At 47.2% G+C, this 19773-nt stretch overlaps 1 protein-coding gene across 1 annotated transcript in view; it reads right to left on the bottom strand.

Annotated features, from left to right (window-relative positions):
* map3k13 (mitogen-activated protein kinase kinase kinase 13) overlaps positions 1–19773 on the bottom strand; it is a 138609-nt gene that overhangs the window by 33299 nt on the left and 85537 nt on the right. Inside the window, exons 2-4 of the mRNA XM_036959538.2 lie at positions 19181–19773; positions 17875–18058; positions 5501–5692 (exon numbers count right to left, since the gene is read on the bottom strand). The exon at positions 19181–19773 is cut by the window's right edge and continues 103 nt beyond it. Of these exons, the coding sequence (XP_036815433.2) occupies positions 5501–5692; positions 17875–18058; positions 19181–19773 (969 nt within the window). The remainder of the gene's footprint in view (positions 1–5500; positions 5693–17874; positions 18059–19180) is intronic.

The raw sequence follows: 19773 nt of genomic DNA on the forward strand, positions 1-19773 counted from the left end.
TGGGGTCTGATACCATGGAGACAGCTAGTCTAACGGGTCTGATACCATGGAGACAGCTAGTCTAACTGGGGTCTGATACCATGGAGACAGCTAGTCTAACTGGGGTCTGATACCATGGAGACAGCTAGTCTAACTGGGGTCTGATACCATGGAGACAGCTAGTCTAACTGGGGTCTGATACCATGGAGACAGCTAGTCTAACTGGGGTCTGATACCATGGAGACAGCTAGTCTAACTGGGGTCTGATACCATGGAGACAGCTAGTCTAACTGGGGTCTGATACCATGGAGACAGCTAGTCTAACTGGGGTCTGATACCATGGAGACAGCTAGTCTAACTGGGGTCTAATACCATGGAGACAGCTAGTCTAACTGGGGTCTGATACCATGGAGACAGCTAGTCTAACTGGAGTCTGATACCATGGAGACAGCTAGTCTAACTGGGGTCTAATACCATGGAGACAGCTAGTCTAACTGGGGTCTGATACCATGGAGACAGCTAGTCTAACTGGGGTCTGATACCATGGAGACAGCTAGTCTTACTGGGGTCTGATACTATAGAGACAGCTAGTCTAACTGGGGTCTGATACCATGGAGACAGCTAGTCTTACTGGGGTATGATACCATGGAGACAGCTAGTCTAACTGGGGTCTGATACCATGGAGACAGCTAGTCTAACTGGAGTCTGATACCATGGAGACAGCTAGTCTAACTGGGGTCTGATACCATGGAGACAGCTAGTCTAACTGGGGTCTGATGCAAATGGAGACAGCTAGTCTAACTGGAGTCTGATACCATGGGAACAGCTAGTCTAACTGGGTTATGATACCATGGAGACAGCTAGTCTAACTGGGGTCTGATACCATGGAGACAGCTAGTCTAACTGGGGTAAGATACCATGGAGACAGCTAGTCTAACTGGGGTCTGGTACCATGGAGACAGCTAGTCTAACTGGGGTCTGATACCATGGAGACAGCTAGTCTTACTGGGGTCTTATACCATGGAGACAGCTAGTCTAACTGGGGTCTGATACCATGGAGACAGCTAGTCTAACTGGGGTCTGATACCATGGAGACAGCTAGTCTAACTGGGTTATGATACCATGGAGACAGCTAGTCTAACCGGGGTCTGATACCATGGAGACAGCTAGTCTAACTGGAGTCTGATACCATGGAGACAGCTAGTCTAACCGGGGTCTGATACCATGGAGACAGCTAGTCTAACTGTAGTCTGATACCATGGAGACAGCTAGTGTAACTGGGGTCTAATACCATGGAGACAGCTAGTCTAACTGGGGTCTGATACCATGGAGACAGCTAGTCTAACTGGGGTCTGATACCATGGAGACAGCTAGTCTTACTGGGGTCTTATACCATGGAGACAGCTAGTCTAACTGGGGTCTGATACCATGGAGACAGCTAGTCTAACTGGGGTCTGATACCATGGAGACAGCTAGTCTAACTGGAGTCTGATACCATGGAGACAGCTAGTCTAACTGGGGTCTGATACCATGGAGACAGCTAGTCTAACTGGGGTCTGATACCATGGAGACAGCTAGTCTAACTGGGGTCTGATACCATGGAGACAGCTAGTCTAACTGGGGTCTGATACCATGGAGACAGCTAGTCTAACTGGGGTCTGATACCATGGAGACAGCTAGTCTAACTGGGGTCTGATACCATGGAGACAGCTAGTCTAACTGGGGTCTGATACCATGGAGACAGCTAGTCTAACTGGGGTCTGATACCATGGAGACAGCTAGTCTAACGGGTCTGATACCATGGAGACAGCTAGTCTAACTGGGGTCTGATACCATGGAGACAGCTAGTCTAACTGGGGTCTGATACCATGGAGACAGCTAGTCTAACTGGGGTCTGATACCATGGAGACAGCTAGTCTAACTGGGGTCTGATACCATGGAGACAGCTAGTCTAACTGGGGTCTGATACCATGGAGACAGCTAGTCTAACTGGGGTCTGATACCATGGAGACAGCTAGTCTAACTGGAGTCTGATACCATGGAGACAGCTAGTCTAACTGGGGTCTGATACCATGGAGACAGCTAGTCTAACTGGGGTCTGATACCATGGAGACAGCTAGTCTAACGCCATGGAGACAGTTAGTCTAACTGGGGTCTGATACCATGGAGACAGCTAGTCTTACTGGGGTCTGATACCATGGAGACAGCTAGTCTAACTGGGGTCTGAGACCATGGAGACAGCTAGTCTAACTGGGGTCTGATACCATGGAGACAGCTAGTCTAACTGGGGTCTGATACCATGGAGACAGCTAGTCTAACTGGGGTCTGATACCATGGAGACAGCTAGTCTTACTGGGGTCTGATACCATGGAGACAGCTAGTCTAACTGGGGTCTGAGACCATGGAGACAGCTAGTCTTACTGGGGTCTGATACCATGGAGACAGCTAGTCTAACTGGGGTCTGAGACATAACAAAAAAGACATTACAGACAAAATACTTTAGAATTGACATCCATTTAAAAAATGAACTTGTAGTGTGCATCTATCAGATACACAAGTGGGTCACATGAGGGAGAAGCGTTGTGTTGTGAGGTGTTGCTCTATCTGTTTTCTGAAACCAGGTTTGCTGTTTATTTGAGTAATATGAGATGAGAGTTCCATGCAATAAGGGCTCTGTATAATACTGTCCGTTTCCTTGAATTTGTTCTGGATTTGGGGACTGTGAAAAGACCCCTGGTGGCATGTCTGGGGGGATAAGTGTGTGTAAATTAAATTATTGCATCTGAGCTCCTAGAGTGTGCGGCTCTCTTTTATTTTCAAGGGGTAAGTGTGTGTGTCAGAGCTGTGTGTAAATTGACTATGCAAACAATTTGGGATTTTCAACACATTGTTTCTTAAAAAAGAAGAAGTGACGCAGTCAGTCTCTCCTCAACTCTTAGCCAAGAGAGACTGGCAGCATAGTGTTAATATCAGCCCTCTGATTACAATGAAGAGCAAGACGTTCTGTTCTGGGCAATCTGCAGTTTCACTAGGTCTTTCCTTCAGAACTGGACCACATGACTGGACAATAATCAAGATAAAACTAGAGCCTGAAGAACTTGCTTTGTGAAGTGTGGTGTCAAAAAAGCAGAGCATCTCTTTATTACAGACAGACCTCTCCCCATCTCTTTATTACGGCCAGACCTCTCCCCATCTCTTTATTACAGACAGACCTCTCCCCATCTCTTTATTACAGACAGACCTCTACCCATCTCTTTATTACAGACAGACCTCTCCCCATCTCTTCATTACGGCTAGACCTCTCCCCATCTCTTTATTACAGACAGACCTCTCCCCATCTCTTCATTACGGCTAGACCTCTCCCCATCTCTTTATTACAGACAGACCTCTCCCCATCTCTTTATTACAGCCAGACCTCTACCCATCTCTTTATTACAGACAGACCTCTCCCCATCTCTTCATTACGGCTAGACCTCTCCCCATCTCTTTATTAAAGACAGACCTCTACCCATCTCTTTATTACAGACAGACCTCTCCCCATCTCTTTATTACAGACAGACCTCTACCCATCTCTTTATTACAGCCAGACCTCTACCCATCTTTACAACCACTGCATCTATATGTTTTGACCTTGACAGTTTACAATCTAAGGTAACGCCAAGTAAATTAGTCTCCTCAACTTGTTCAACAGCCACACCATTCATTACCAGATTCAGTTGAGGTCTAGAACTTGGGGAATGATTTGTACCAAATACAAATGCTCTTAGTTTTAGAGATGTTCAGTGTTAGAGATGTCCACCCATTCAAAAACAGATTGCAACTCTTTGTTAAGGGTTTCAGTGACTTCATTAGCTGTGGTTGCTGATGGGTATGTGGTTGAATCATCAGCATACATGGACACACATGCTTTGTTTAATGCCAGGTTTGCCATTATTGATCGATAACAATCATTTGTCCACCTCTCTCACACCAACTTCACAAAATTTAAACTTGCAATGCTTTTATTTCATTATATGTTATTTTATGCATGAATACGATGGCTCACTGTTCGTTGTTGGCATTTGCTATCTAAGTTGGCCCACTTTGCCAATGAAGTAACCATTAAACTAATTAGCAAAGTCAAATGGTTTTGTGATGAATAAGCTATCTGACTCGATGAAAGGTGGAGTTGAATGTCTTGCAATCTACCATTCAGCACTACGTTTTATCACAGGGGAACATTTTAGGACACATCATTGTAGTCTGTATAAAATGTGGGATGAACCTCTCTGTCTGTAAGACGATCTGCTTTCTCTTTTATTCATTTACAATCTGATCAATCTGATCAATTTACAATCTGACAGAAACTCCCTCTATATGTAACATCATTAATTAAGATAAGAACATTAAGTTACCAAACCTGTTCATAGGAATGGATAACACTAATGAGTCGGACAGGGAGGATATACTCCAAACACCCGAACAGGCCCTAAACCCAATCATTCGCTGGAGAAAGAAACAGAGATTTTGCCGAAAAAGATCGGGGTGCCTTGTGAGGATCAGGCGACGAGAGGCTAATCTGCTTTTGCCATTTATGTAAACAACAGCTGGTGCACAATATCTAAGGAAGTCTCTAGGTTTTGCTCACCTGAGGTAGAGTACCTCATGATAAGCTGTTGACCACACTATCTACCTAGTGAGTTTTCATCTGGAATTTTTTATAGCTTTCACCACAAACGATGCTGGCACTAAAACCGCACTCAATGAGCTGCATACCGCCATAAGCAAACAGGAAAATGCTCATCCAGAGGCAGCGCTCCTAGTGGCCGGGGACTTTAATGCAGGCAAGGGGAGGGTTGGGGTTAGGGTTAGGGGGGGGTTGGGGTTAGGGGAGGGTAGGGTTAGGGGAGGGTAGGGTAGGGTTAGGGTTAGGGGATGGTTAGGGGAGGTTTGGGGTTGGGGGAGGGTAGGGTTAGGGTTAGGGATAGGGGAGGGTTGGGGGAGGGTTAGGGTTAGGGTTAGGGGAGGGTTGGGGGAGGGTTAGGGGAGGTTTGGGGTTAGGGGAGGGTTAGGGGAGGTTTGGGGTTGGGGGAGGGTAGGGTTAGGGTTAGGGATAGGGGAGGGTTGGGGGAGGGTTAGGGTTAGGGTTAGGGGAGGGTTGGGGGAGGGTTAGGGGAGGTTTGGGGTTAGGGGAGGGTTAGGGGAGGTTTGGGGTTAGGGAAGGGTTGGGGTTAGGGGAGGGTTGGGGGAGGGTAGGGGAGGGTTGGGTTGGGGATAGGGGAGGGTTAAGGGAGGTTTGGGGTTAGGGGAGGGTTGGGGTTGGGGGAGGGTTGGGGGAGGGTTAGGGGAGGTTTGGGGTTGGGGGAGGGTTAGGGGAGGTTTGGGGTTAGGGGAGGGTTTGGGATGGGGGGGTAGGGTTAGGGTTAGGGGAGGGGTTGGGTTGGGGGAGGGTTAGGAGAGGTTTGGGGTAAGAGGAGGGTTGGGGGAGGGTTAGGGGAGGGTTGGGAAAGGGTTGTGGGAGGGTTGGGGTAGAGACACTCACTTGGGTGACTTGAGGTCTCTGTGTATGATCTTGTGGAGGTGCAGGTAGTTCATCCCAGAGGCGATCCCTGAGGCCCAGTCCACCAGCAGTCTGGGGGTCACCTTCCGTCCGGCCCTCAGAACCTCATAGAGTTGGCCCTGGGAACAATACTCCATTAAGATACAGTAGCACGGAGCCTGGGTGCACACACCCCTGGAGAGGAGAGAGACAAGAGAGGGAGGAGAGGGAGGAGAGGGAGGAGAAGAGGAGAGGGAGGATAGGGAGGAGAAGAGGAGAGGGAGGATAGGGAGGAGAAGAGGAGAGGGAGGAGAAGAGGAGAGAGGATGAGTTACAAAGTCAAAAAGATGTGACACAGTACACCGTAACGGTACTGTAGCACGGAGTTGGGGTGCACTACAGAAGGACGACACTTAGAGAGAGAGACATTCAGGGCGGATTTACTAGACACAGATTAAGCCTAGTACTAGACTGTACTAGACTGTACTAGACTGAAAAGCATGTTTAAATGATATTATCCCATGGTTATAGGGTACAACTTGAAATCAGACAACAGCAAAAACTCCTGTAGCAACTCCTCAAACAATAGTTCCGCCTGATGTGCTCAGGGGTTTTTCACATATAGTCCTCTTTTTAAAATAACTGATCTCAGTCCTTTTTAAAGTGAACTCTGGGTTAAAAAAAGTCAAAGAACTCAGTTCTCTTTGTATTCACATTGCTCTGTTTAGAAAGGAACCAATATCTTTTCCCAACATTTTTACAAAGTGTAGGACAAGCCATTCAATCATAATGCATTATCGGACAGCTAGATATACCTAATTACATTTTGGAAACGAATATATTGGATTTAGTTAAAATATGAGACATAATAATTGTAATCAGAAGATACTATTATTAACATGTACATTTGATTGGTAACATAATAAATAACAATAAAATAACTGCAGAATAATTTTGTAATTGAACTTGAAATGTACATCCAAGGTAGGCTCCTGCCCCTTTAAGAGCTAGAATAGGCTACTGGCCCTTTAAGAGCTAGAATAGGCTACTTCCCCTTTAAGAGCTAGAATAGGCTACTGGCCCTTTAAGAGCTAGAATAGGCTACTGGCCCTTTAAGAGCTAGAATAGGCTACTTCCCCTTTAAGAGCTAGAATAGGCTACTGGCCCTTTAAGAGCTAGAATAGGCTACTTCCCCTTTAAGAGCTAGAATAGGCTACTGGCCCTTTAAGAGCTAGAATAGGCTACTTCCCCTTTAAGAGCTAGAATAGGCTACTGGCCCTTTAAGAGCTAGAATAGGCTCCTGCCCCTTTAAGAGCTAGAATAGGCTACTGGCCCTTTAAGAGCTAGAATAGGCTACTTCCCCTTTAAGAGCTAGAATAGGCTACTGGCCCTTTAAGAGCTAGAATAGGCTACTTCCCCTTTAAGAGCTAGAATAGGCTACTGGCCCTTTAAGAGCTAGAATAGGCTACTTCCCCTTTAAGAGCTAGAATAGGCTCTTGCCCCTTTAAGAGCTAGAATAGGCTACTGGCCCTTTAAGAGCTAGAATAGGCTACTGCCCCTTTAAGAGCTAGAATTGGCTACTGCCCCTTTAAGAGCTAGAATAGGCTACTTCCCCTTTAAGAGCTAGAATAGGCTACTGGCCCTTTAAGAGCTAGAATAGGCTACTTCCCCTTTAAGAGCTAGAATAGGCTACTGGCCCTTTAAGAGCTAGAATAGGCTACTTCCCCTTTAAGAGCTAGAATAGGCTCTTGCCCCTTTAAGAGCTAGAATAGGCTACTGGCCCTTTAAGAGCTAGAATAGGCTACTGCCCCTTTAAGAGCTAGAATTGGCTACTGCCCCTTTAAGAGCTAGAATAGGCTACTGGCCCTTTAAGAGCTAGAATAGGCTACTGCCTCTTTAAGAGCTAGAATAGGCTACTGCCCCTTTAAGAGCTAGAATTGGCTACTGCCCCTTTAAGAGCTAGAATAGGCTACTGCCCCTTTAAGAGCTAGAATAAGCTACTGCCCATTTAAGAGCTAGAATAGGCTACTGCCTCTTTAAGAGCTAGAATAGGCTACTGCCCCTTTAAGAGCTAGAATAGGCTACTGCCCCTTTAAGAGCTAGAATAGGCTCCTGCCCCTTTAAGAGCTAGAATAGGCTACTGGCCCTTTAAGAGCTAGAATAGGCTACTTCCCCTTTAAGAGCTAGAATAGGCTCTTGCCCCTTTAAGAGCTAGAATAGGCTACTGGCCCTTTAAGAGCTAGAATAGGCTACTGGCCCTTTAAGAGCTAGAATAGGCTACTTCCCCTTTAAGAGCTAGAATAGGCTACTGGCCCTTTAAGAGCTAGAATAGGCTCCTGCCCCTTTAAGAGCTAGAATAGGCTACTGGCCCTTTAAGAGCTAGAATAGGCTACTTCCCCTTTAAGAGCTAGAATAGGCTCTTGCCCCTTTAAGAGCTAGAATAGGCTACTGGCCCTTTAAGAGCTAGAATAGGCTACTGGCCCTTTAAGAGCTAGAATAGGCTACTTCCCCTTTAAGAGCTAGAATAGGCTCTTGCCCCTTTAAGAGCTAGAATAGGCTACTGCCTCTTTAAGAGCTAGAATAGGCTACTGCCCCTTTAAGAGCTAGAATAGGCTACTGCCCCTTTAAGAGCTAGAATAGGCTACTGCCCCTTTAAGAGCTAGAATAGGCTCCTGCCCCTTTAAGAGCTAGAATAGGCTACTGGCCCTTTAAGAGCTAGAATAGGCTACTTCCCCTTTAAAAGCTAGAATAGGCTACTGGCCCTTTAAGAGCTAGAATAGGCTCCTGCCCCTTTAAGAGCTAGAATAGGCTACTGGCCCTTTAAGAGCTAGAATAGGCTACTTCCCCTTTAAGAGCTAGAATAGGCTCTTGCCCCTTTAAGAGCTAGAATAGGCTACTGGCCCTTTAAGAGCTAGAATAGGCTACTTCCCCTTTAAGAGCTAGAATAGGCTCTTGCCCCTTTAAGAGCTAGAATAGGCTACTGGCCCTTTAAGAGCTAGAATAGGCTACTGCCCCTTTAAGAGCTAGAATTGGCTACTGCCCCTTTAAGAGCTAGAATAGGCTACTGGCCCTTTAAGAGCTAGAATAGGCTACTGCCTCTTTAAGAGCTAGAATAGGCTACTGCCCCTTTAAGAGCTAGAATTGGCTACTGCCCCTTTAAGAGCTAGAATAGGCTACTGCCCCTTTAAGAGCTAGAATAAGCTACTGCCCATTTAAGAGCTAGAATAGGCTACTGCCTCTTTAAGAGCTAGAATAGGCTACTGCCCCTTTAAGAGCTAGAATAGGCTACTGCCCCTTTAAGAGCTAGAATAGGCTCCTGCCCCTTTAAGAGCTAGAATAGGCTACTGGCCCTTTAAGAGCTAGAATAGGCTACTTCCCCTTTAAGAGCTAGAATAGGCTCTTGCCCCTTTAAGAGCTAGAATAGGCTACTGGCCCTTTAAGAGCTAGAATAGGCTACTGGCCCTTTAAGAGCTAGAATAGGCTACTTCCCCTTTAAGAGCTAGAATAGGCTACTGGCCCTTTAAGAGCTAGAATAGGCTCCTGCCCCTTTAAGAGCTAGAATAGGCTACTGGCCCTTTAAGAGCTAGAATAGGCTACTTCCCCTTTAAGAGCTAGAATAGGCTCTTGCCCCTTTAAGAGCTAGAATAGGCTACTGGCCCTTTAAGAGCTAGAATAGGCTACTGGCCCTTTAAGAGCTAGAATAGGCTACTTCCCCTTTAAGAGCTAGAATAGGCTCTTGCCCCTTTAAGAGCTAGAATAGGCTACTGCCTCTTTAAGAGCTAGAATAGGCTACTGCCCCTTTAAGAGCTAGAATAGGCTACTGCCCCTTTAAGAGCTAGAATAGGCTACTGCCCCTTTAAGAGCTAGAATAGGCTCCTGCCCCTTTAAGAGCTAGAATAGGCTACTGGCCCTTTAAGAGCTAGAATAGGCTACTTCCCCTTTAAAAGCTAGAATAGGCTACTGGCCCTTTAAGAGCTAGAATAGGCTCCTGCCCCTTTAAGAGCTAGAATAGGCTACTGGCCCTTTAAGAGCTAGAATAGGCTACTTCCCCTTTAAGAGCTAGAATAGGCTCTTGCCCCTTTAAGAGCTAGAATAGGCTACTGGCCCTTTAAGAGCTAGAATAGGCTACTTCCCCTTTAAGAGCTAGAATAGGCTCTTGCCCCTTTAAGAGCTAGAATAGGCTACTGGCCCTTTAAGAGCTAGAATAGGCTACTGCCCCTTTAAGAGCTAGAATTGGCTACTGCCCCTTTAAGAGCTAGAATAGGCTACTGGCCCTTTAAGAGCTAGAATAGGCTACTGCCTCTTTAAGAGCTAGAATAGGCTACTGCCCCTTTAAGAGCTAGAATTGGCTACTGCCCCTTTAAGAGCTAGAATAGGCTACTGCCCCTTTAAGAGCTAGAATAAGCTACTGCCCATTTAAGAGCTAGAATAGGCTACTGCCTCTTTAAGAGCTAGAATAGGCTACTGCCCCTTTAAGAGCTAGAATAGGCTACTGCCCCTTTAAGAGCTAGAATAGGCTCCTGCCCCTTTAAGAGCTAGAATAGGCTACTGGCCCTTTAAGAGCTAGAATAGGCTACTTCCCCTTTAAGAGCTAGAATAGGCTCTTGCCCCTTTAAGAGCTAGAATAGGCTACTGGCCCTTTAAGAGCTAGAATAGGCTACTGGCCCTTTAAGAGCTAGAATAGGCTACTTCCCCTTTAAGAGCTAGAATAGGCTACTGGCCCTTTAAGAGCTAGAATAGGCTCCTGCCCCTTTAAGAGCTAGAATAGGCTACTGGCCCTTTAAGAGCTAGAATAGGCTACTTCCCCTTTAAGAGCTAGAATAGGCTCTTGCCCCTTTAAGAGCTAGAATAGGCTACTGGCCCTTTAAGAGCTAGAATAGGCTACTGGCCCTTTAAGAGCTAGAATAGGCTACTTCCCCTTTAAGAGCTAGAATAGGCTCTTGCCCCTTTAAGAGCTAGAATAGGCTACTGCCTCTTTAAGAGCTAGAATAGGCTACTGCCCCTTTAAGAGCTAGAATAGGCTACTGCCCCTTTAAGAGCTAGAATAGGCTACTGCCCCTTTAAGAGCTAGAATAGGCTCCTGCCCCTTTAAGAGCTAGAATAGGCTACTGGCCCTTTAAGAGCTAGAATAGGCTACTTCCCCTTTAAAAGCTAGAATAGGCTACTGGCCCTTTAAGAGCTAGAATAGGCTCCTGCCCCTTTAAGAGCTAGAATAGGCTACTGGCCCTTTAAGAGCTAGAATAGGCTACTTCCCCTTTAAGAGCTAGAATAGGCTCTTGCCCCTTTAAGAGCTAGAATAGGCTACTGGCCCTTTAAGAGCTAGAATAGGCTACTTCCCCTTTAAGAGCTAGAATAGGCTCTTGCCCCTTTAAGAGCTAGAATAGGCTACTGGCCCTTTAAGAGCTAGAATAGGCTACTGCCCCTTTAAGAGCTAGAATTGGCTACTGCCCCTTTAAGAGCTAGAATAGGCTACTGGCCCTTTAAGAGCTAGAATAGGCTACTGCCTCTTTAAGAGCTAGAATAGGCTACTGCCCCTTTAAGAGCTAGAATTGGCTACTGCCCCTTTAAGAGCTAGAATAGGCTACTGCCCCTTTAAGAGCTAGAATAAGCTACTGCCCATTTAAGAGCTAGAATAGGCTACTGCCTCTTTAAGAGCTAGAATAGGCTACTGCCCCTTTAAGAGCTAGAATAGGCTACTGCCCCTTTAAGAGCTAGAATAGGCTCCTGCCCCTTTAAGAGCTAGAATAGGCTACTGGCCCTTTAAGAGCTAGAATAGGCTACTTCCCCTTTAAGAGCTAGAATAGGCTCTTGCCCCTTTAAGAGCTAGAATAGGCTACTGGCCCTTTAAGAGCTAGAATAGGCTACTGGCCCTTTAAGAGCTAGAATAGGCTACTTCCCCTTTAAGAGCTAGAATAGGCTACTGGCCCTTTAAGAGCTAGAATAGGCTCCTGCCCCTTTAAGAGCTAGAATAGGCTACTGGCCCTTTAAGAGCTAGAATAGGCTACTTCCCCTTTAAGAGCTAGAATAGGCTCTTGCCCCTTTAAGAGCTAGAATAGGCTACTGGCCCTTTAAGAGCTAGAATAGGCTACTGGCCCTTTAAGAGCTAGAATAGGCTACTTCCCCTTTAAGAGCTAGAATAGGCTCTTGCCCCTTTAAGAGCTAGAATAGGCTACTGCCTCTTTAAGAGCTAGAATAGGCTACTGCCCCTTTAAGAGCTAGAATAGGCTACTGCCCCTTTAAGAGCTAGAATAGGCTACTGCCCCTTTAAGAGCTAGAATAGGCTCCTGCCCCTTTAAGAGCTAGAATAGGCTACTGGCCCTTTAAGAGCTAGAATAGGCTACTTCCCCTTTAAAAGCTAGAATAGGCTACTGGCCCTTTAAGAGCTAGAATAGGCTCCTGCCCCTTTAAGAGCTAGAATAGGCTACTGGCCCTTTAAGAGCTAGAATAGGCTACTTCCCCTTTAAGAGCTAGAATAGGCTCTTGCCCCTTTAAGAGCTAGAATAGGCTACTGGCCCTTTAAGAGCTAGAATAGGCTACTGCCCCTTTAAGAGCTAGAATTGGCTACTGCCCCTTTAAGAGCTAGAATAGGCTACTGCCCCTTTAAGAGCTAGAATAAGCTACTGCCCATTTAAGAACTAGAATAGGCTACTGCCCCTTTAAGAGCTAGAATTGGCTACTGCCCCTTTAAGAGCTAGAATAGGCTACTGGCCCTTTAAGAGCTAGAATAGGCTACTGCCCCTTTAAGAGCTAGAATAGGCTACTGCCCCTTTAAGAGCTAGAATAGGCTACTGCCCCTTTAAGAGCTAGAATAGGCTACTGCCCCTTTAAGGGCTACAATAGGCTACTGCCCGTTTAAGAGTCTAGTGTGAGGGGTTATGTCAGTAGTCTAGTGTGGGGGGTTATGCCAGTAGTCTAGTGTGAGGGGTTATAACAGTAGTCTAGTGTGAGGGGTTATAACAGTAGTCTAGTGTGAGGGGTTATGTCAGTAGTCTAGTGTGAGGGGTTATAACAGTAGTCTAATGTGAGGGTTTATGTCAGTAGTCTAGTGTGAGGGGTTATAACAGTAGTCTAATGTGAGGGTTTATGTCAGTAGTCTAGTGTGAGGGGTTATAACAGTAATCTAGTGCGAGGGGTTATAACAGTAATCTAGTGCGAGGGGTTATGTCAGGAGTCTAGTGTGAGGGGTTATAACAGTAGTCTAATGTGAGGGTTTATGTCAGTAGTCTAGTGTGAGGGGTTATAACAGTAATCTAGTGCGAGGGGTTATAACAGTAATCTAGTGCGAGGGGTTATGTCAGGAGTCTAGTGTGAGGGGTTATAACAGTAGTCTAATGTGAGGGTTTATGTCAGTAGTCTAGTGTGAGGGGTTATAACAGTAATCTAGTGCGAGGGGTTATGTCAGGAGTCTAGTGTGAGGGTTTATGTCAGTAGTCTAGTGTGAGGGGTTATAACAGTAATCTAGTGCGAGGGGTTATGTCAGGAGTCTAGTGCGAGGGGTTATAACAGTAATCTAGTGCGAGGGGTTATGTCAGGAGTCTAGTGTGAGGGTGTCACGCCCTGACCTGAGTATTCTTTGTTTTTTTTATATATTTTGGTTAGGTCAGAGTGTGACGAGGGTGGTATGTGTGTTTTTGTCTCATCTAGGGTGTTTTTACTGTCTATGGGTTTTGTAGATTTATGGGGATGTTTCCATCTAGGTGTTTATGTAGGTCTATGGTTGCCTAGATTGGTTCTCAATTAGAGGCAGGTGTTTATCGTTGTCTCTGATTGGGAACCATATTTAGGTAGCCATATTCCTTGGGTATTTCGTAGGTTATTGTCTATGTCTAGTTGCCTGTGTTTGCACGTTTGTATCATAGCGTCACGTTCGTTTTGTGATTTTGTATAGTTCGTTTAGTGTCTATCTTTATTAAAAGTATTATGTATTCTAACCACGCTGCGCTTTGGTCTACTCCATACGACAATCGTGACAGCCGATGATGTTGGGTCAGTGTCAGTGTTAGGGGGAGTGATGTTTGGTCAGTTATAGGGGTAGTGAACCAACTTGAAGCCGATGATGTTTGGTCAGTTATAGGGGTAGTTAACCTACTTGAAGCCGATGATGTTGGTCAGTGTCAGTGGTAGGGGTAGTTAACCTACTTGAAGCCGATGATGTTGGGTCAGGGTTAGGGGTAGTTAACCTACTTGAAGCTGATGATGTTGGGTCAGTGTCAGTGGTAGGGGTAGTTAACCTACTTGAAGCCGATGATGTTGGGTCAGGGTTAGGGGTAGTTAACCTACTTGAAGCCGATGATGTTGGGTCAGTGTCAGTGTTAGGGGTAGTTAACCTACTTGAAGCCGATGATGTTGGGTCAGTGTCAGTTATAGGGGTAGTGAACCTACTTGAAGCTGATGATGTTCGGTCAATGGTAGGGGTAGTGAACCTACTTGAAGCCAATGATGTTGGGTCAGTGGTAGGGGTAGTGAACCTACTTGAAGCCCATGATGTATGGTCAGTGTTAGGGGTAGTGAACCTACTTGAAGCCGATGATGTTGGGTCAGTGGAAGGGGTAGTGAACCTACTTGAATCCGATGATGTTGGGTCAGTTATAGGGGTAGTGAACCTACTTGAAGCAGATTAAGTTGGGTCAGTGGTAGGGGTAGTGAACCTACTTGAAGCCGATGATGTTGGGTCAGTGTTAGGGGTAGTGGACCTACTTGAAGCAGATTAAGTTGGGTCACTGGTAGGGATAGTGAACCTACTTGAAGCCGATGATGCTGGGTCATTGTCAGTGGTAGGGGTAGTGAAACTAATTGAAGCTGATGATGTTGGGTTATTGGTAGGGGTAGTTAACCTACTTGAAGCCGATGATGATGGGTCAGTGTCAGTGGTAGGGGTAGTGAACCTACTTGAAGCTGATGATGTTGGGTCAGTGATAGGGGTAGTGAACCTACTTGAAGCAGATGATGTTGGGTCAGTGTTAGGGGTAGTGAACCTACTTGAGGCTGATGATGGTGGGTCAGTGGTAGGGGTAGTGAAACTACTTGAAGCCGATGATGTTGGTTCACTGGTAGGGGTAGTGAACATACTTGAAAACAATGATGATGGATCAGTGTCAGTGTTAGGGGGAGTAAACCTACTTGAATCCGATGATGTTGGGTCAGTTACAGGGGTAGTGAACCTACTTGAAGCCGATGATGTTGGGTCAGTGTTAGGGGTAGTGAACCTTCTTGAAGCTGATGATGTTGGGTCAGTGGTAGGAGTAGTGAACCTACTTGAAGCTGATGATGTTGGGGCAGTGTCAGTGTTAGGGGAAGTAAACCTACTTGAAGCTGATGATGTTGGGTCCAGTGTCAGTGTTAGGGGTAGTGAACCTACTTGAAGCTGATGATGTTGGGTCCAGTGTCAGTGTTAGGGGTAGTAAACCTACTTGAAGCTGATGATGTTGGGTCCAGTGTCAGTGGTAGGGGTAGTGAACCTACTTGAAGCCGATGATGTTGGGTCAGTGGTGGGAGTAGTAAACCTACTTGAAGCTGATGATGTTGGATCAGTGTCAGTGTTAGGGGAAGTAAACCTACTTGAAGCTGATGATGTTGGGTCCAGTGTCAGTGTTAGGGGAAGTAAACCTACTTGAAGCTGATGATGTTGGGTCCAGTGTCAGTGTTAGGGGAAGTAAACCTACTTGAAGCTGATGATGTTGGGTCCAGTGTCAGTGTTAGGGGTAGTGAACCTACTTGAAGCCGGTGATGTTGGGTCAGTGGTAGGGGTAGTGGACCTACTTGAAGCCGGTGATGTTGGGTCAGTGGTAGGGGTAGTGAATCTACTTGAAAACAATGATGTTGGATCAGTGTCAGTGTTAGGGGAAGTGAACCTACTTGAATCCGATGATGTTGGGTCAGTTATAGGGGTAGTGAACCTACTTGAAGCCGATGATGTTGGGTCAGTGTCAGTGTTAGGGGTAGTGAACCTACTTGAAGCCGATGATGTTGGTCAGTGGTAGGGGTAGTGAATCTACTTGAAAACAATGATGTTGGATCAGTGTCAGTGTTAGGGGTAGTGAACCTACTTGAAGCTGATGATGTTGGGTCAGTGGAAGGGGTAGTTAACCTACTTGAAGTTGATGATGATGGGTCAGGGTTAGGGGTAGTGAACCTACTTGAAGCTGATGATGTTGGTTCAGTGGTAGGGGTAGTGAAACTACTTGAAGCCGATAATGTTGGGTCCAGTGTCAGTTATAGGGGTAGTTAGTCTACTTGAAGCTGATGATGTTGGGTCAGTGTCAGTGTTAGGGGGAGTGAACCAACTTGAAGCCGATGATGTTGGGTCAGTGTCAGTGTTAGGGGAAGTAAACCTACTTGAAGCTGATGATGTTGGGTCCAGTGTCAGTGTTAGGGGAAGTAAACCTACTTGAAGCTGATGATGTTCGGGCAGTGTCAGTGTTAGGGGAAGTAAACCTACTTGAAGCCGATGATGTTGGGTCAGTGTCAGTGTTAGGGGGAGTGAACCTACTTGAAACTGATGATGTTCGGGCAGTGTCAGTGTGGAGCTACTTGAAGCCGATGATGGTGGGTCAGGGTTAGGGGGAGTGAACCAACTTGAAGCTGATGATGTTGGGTAAGTGTCAGTGGTAGGGGTAGTTAACCTACTTGAAGCCGATGATGATGGGTCAGGGTTAGGGGTAGTGAATCTACTTGAAGCTGATGATGTTGGGTAAGTGGTAGGGGTAGTTAACCTACTTGAAGCCGATGATGATGGGTCAGGGTTAGGGGTAGTGAACCTACTTGAAGCCAATGACATTGGGTCAGTGGTAGGGGTAGTTAACCTACTTGAAGCCGATGATGATGGGTCAGTGTCAGTGGTAGGGGTAGTGAACCTACTTGAAGCTGATGATGTTGGGTCAGTGGTAGGGGTAGTTAACCTACTTGAAGCCGATGATGATGGGTCAGTGTCAGTGGTAGGGGTAGTGAATCTACTTGAAGCTGATGATGTTGGGTCAGTGGTAGGGGTAGTGAATCTACTTGAAGCTGATGATGTTGGGTCAGTGGTAGGGGTAGTTAACCTACTTGAAGCCGATGATGATGGGTCAGTGTCAGTGGTAGGGGTAGTGGATCTACTTGAAGCAGATGATGTTGGGTCAGTGGTAGGGGACATACTTGAAGCCAATGATGTTGGGTCAGTGTCAGTGGATAGGGTAGTGAACCTACTTGAAGCTGATGATGTTGGGGCAGTGTCAGTGGTAGGGTAGTGAACCTACTTGAAGCCGATGATGTTGGGTCAGTGGTAGGGGTAGTGAACATACTTGAAGCCCATGATGTATGGTCAGTGTTAGGGGGAGTGAACCTACTTGAAGCCCAAGATGTTGGGTGAGTGTTAGGGATAGTGAACCTACTTAAAGACAATGATGTTGGGTCAGTGGTAGGAGTAGTGAACCTACTTAAAGACAATGATGTTGGGTCAGTGGTAGGGGTAGTGAACCTACTAAAAGACAATGATGTTGGGTCAGTGTTAGGGGGAGTGAACCAACTTGAAGCCGATGATGTTGGGTCAGGGTTAGGGGTAGTGAACCTACTTGAAGCTGATGATGTTGGTTCAGTGGTAGGGGTAGTGAAACTACTTGAAGCTGATAATGTTGGGTCCAGTGTCAGTTATAGGGGTAGTTAACCTACTTGAAGCTGATGATGTTGGGTCAGTGTTAGGGGGAGTGAACCAACTTGAAGCCGATGATGTTGGGTCAGGGTTAGGGGTAGTGAATCTACTTGAAGCTGATGATGTTGGGTAAGTGGTAGGGGTAGTTAACCTACTTGAAGCCGATGATGATGGGTCAGGGTTAGGGGTAGTGAACCTACTTGAAGCCAATGACGTTGGTTCAGTGTCAGTGGTAGGGGTAGTGAATCTACTTGAAGCTGATGATGTTGGGTCAGTGGTAGGGGTAGTTAACCTACTTGAAGCCGATGATGATGGGTCAGTGTCAGTGGTAGGGGTAGTGAACCTACTTGAAGCTGATGATGTTGGGTCAGTGGTAGGGGTAGTGGATCTACTTGAAGCAGATGATGTTGGGTCAGTGGTAGGGGACATACTTGAAGCCAATGATGTTGGGTCAGTGTCAGTGGTAGGGTAGTGAACATACTTGAAGCCCATGATGTATGGTCAGTGTTAGGGGGAGTGAACCTACTTGAAGCCCAAGATGTTGGGTGAGTGTTAGGGATAGTGAACCTACTTAAAGACAATGATGTTGGGTCAGTGGTAGGAGTAGTGAACCTACTTAAAGACAATGATGTTGGGTCAGTGTTAGGGGTAGTGAACCTACTTAAAGACAATGATGTTGGGTCAGTGTTAGGGGGAGTGAACCAACTTGAAGCCGATGATGTTGGGTCAGTGGAAGGGGTAGTGGACCTACTTGAAGCCGATGATGTTGGGGTGTTTGAGCTTCCTCAGGTGTTTGATGTCTGTCTCTTTCTGCTCACGGACCTTCTTGATGGCCACCTCATTGCCATGGAGCTTCCCCAGAAAGACAGCCCCCTGCGCCCCACTGCCAAGCCACTGCAGCTCCGAGATCTCCTCAAACGGGACCTCCCACATGTCTAGAGAGGACAGACACACAGACATGTTACTAATGGGACCTACCACATGTCTAGAGGACAGACAGACAGACAGACATGTTACTAACTAACGGGACCTCCCACATGTCTAGAGAGGACAGACACACAGACATGTTACTAATGGGACCTACCACATGTCTAGAGGACAGACAGACAGACAGACAGACAGACAGACATGTTACTAACTAACAGGACCTCCCACATGTCTAGGGAGGACAGTTACTGGCCCAACGCACTACCCGCTAGACTACCTTCTGCCAAGTTGTGGTTTAGTGGAAACCGGATGGCCAGCTGACCAACCACAAGGCTAAACCCATGTCTGTCAGGCCTAAAACCATACCTTTATGACTAGGCGTGTGCCCAGCTGGTGCAACCAACCCCTACCCCCTGTTCACCCTGAGGGATAGGATTTCACTCCAACCCCTGTTCACCCTGAGGGACAGGATTTGACCCCTACCCCTGTTCACCCTGAGGGACAGATTTGACTCCTACCCCTGTTCCCCCTGAGGGACAGGATTTGACCCATACCCCTGTTCACCCTGAGGGACAGATTTGACTCCTACCCCTGTTCCCCCTGAGGGACAGGATTTGACCCATACCCCTGTTCACCCTGAGGGACAGGATTTGACTCCTACCCCTGTTCCCCCTGAGGGACAGGATTTGACCCATACCCCTGTTCACCCTGAGGGACAGGATTTGACCCCTACCCCTGTTCCCCCTGAGGGACAGGATTTGACCCATACCCCTGTTCACCCTGAGGGACAGGATTTGACCCCTACCCCTGTTCCCCCTGAGGGACAGGATTTGACCCCTACCCCTGTTCACCCTGAGGGACAGGATTTGACCCATACCCCTGTTCACCCTGAGGGACAGGATTTGACCCATACCCCTGTTCCCCCTGAGGGACAGGATTTGACCCCTACCCCTGTTCCCCCTGAGGGACAGGATTTGACCCATACCCCTGTTCACCCTGAGGGACAGGATTTGACCCCTACCCCTGTTCCCCCTGAGGGACAGGATTTGACCCCTACCCCTGTTCCCCCTGAGGGACAGGATTTGACCCCTACCCCTGTTCACTCGGACATAGTAGCAGGCAGTGTGTACCTTGTTGCTGCAGCTTGTATTCAGTGCTGTAGGTCTTCCCTATGATGTTCCAGACGGGTCTGAGACAGCCGAACAGGCCCTCCAGGAACCCCCCTCCTCCCGGTGCTCTGTGGAAGTGCAGTTTGATGTCATCATGGGGGTGAGGGTGGTTGTGGGTTCCAGACCCAGGGTGGTGTTGGTGTATGGGACACAACCCCTCCCTTGTCCCCTCCCCCTCGCCCCCGCTGCCACACCCCTCCTGGCCACATGACGCCGGTGACTCCGCCTCCTCGTGCTCCTGAAATTGGAGCACGCTGTTGTCAAACTGTCTCTGCTCCCGCCCAGAGTCCTCACTGAGCGCTGTGATTGGTGGGCTGGTGCCCAGCATAGCCTCCTCATCCTGGCATGGGGGTGGGGCGAGCGTCATCAGGGGAACCAGGAGGTGTGTGGGAGGCGCTAGATCTGTGATGATCTGGGGGGGTAGAGGAAGGGGAGGGGCTGGGGTGTTGGGAGAGGAAGTTTTCTTAACGCTGTCCCCCACCACAGTGTTCTTTAGCTCCTCCTTCAGCTTGCCAACAAGCAGGCTGGGGCACGACGCCCATGACAGCACCTCT

The sequence above is a fragment of the Oncorhynchus mykiss genome, chromosome 22, assembly GCF_057628025.1.
Source record: "Oncorhynchus mykiss isolate SJ-2025 chromosome 22, ASM5762802v1, whole genome shotgun sequence".
Classification (NCBI taxonomy): Eukaryota; Metazoa; Chordata; class Actinopteri; order Salmoniformes; family Salmonidae; genus Oncorhynchus; species Oncorhynchus mykiss.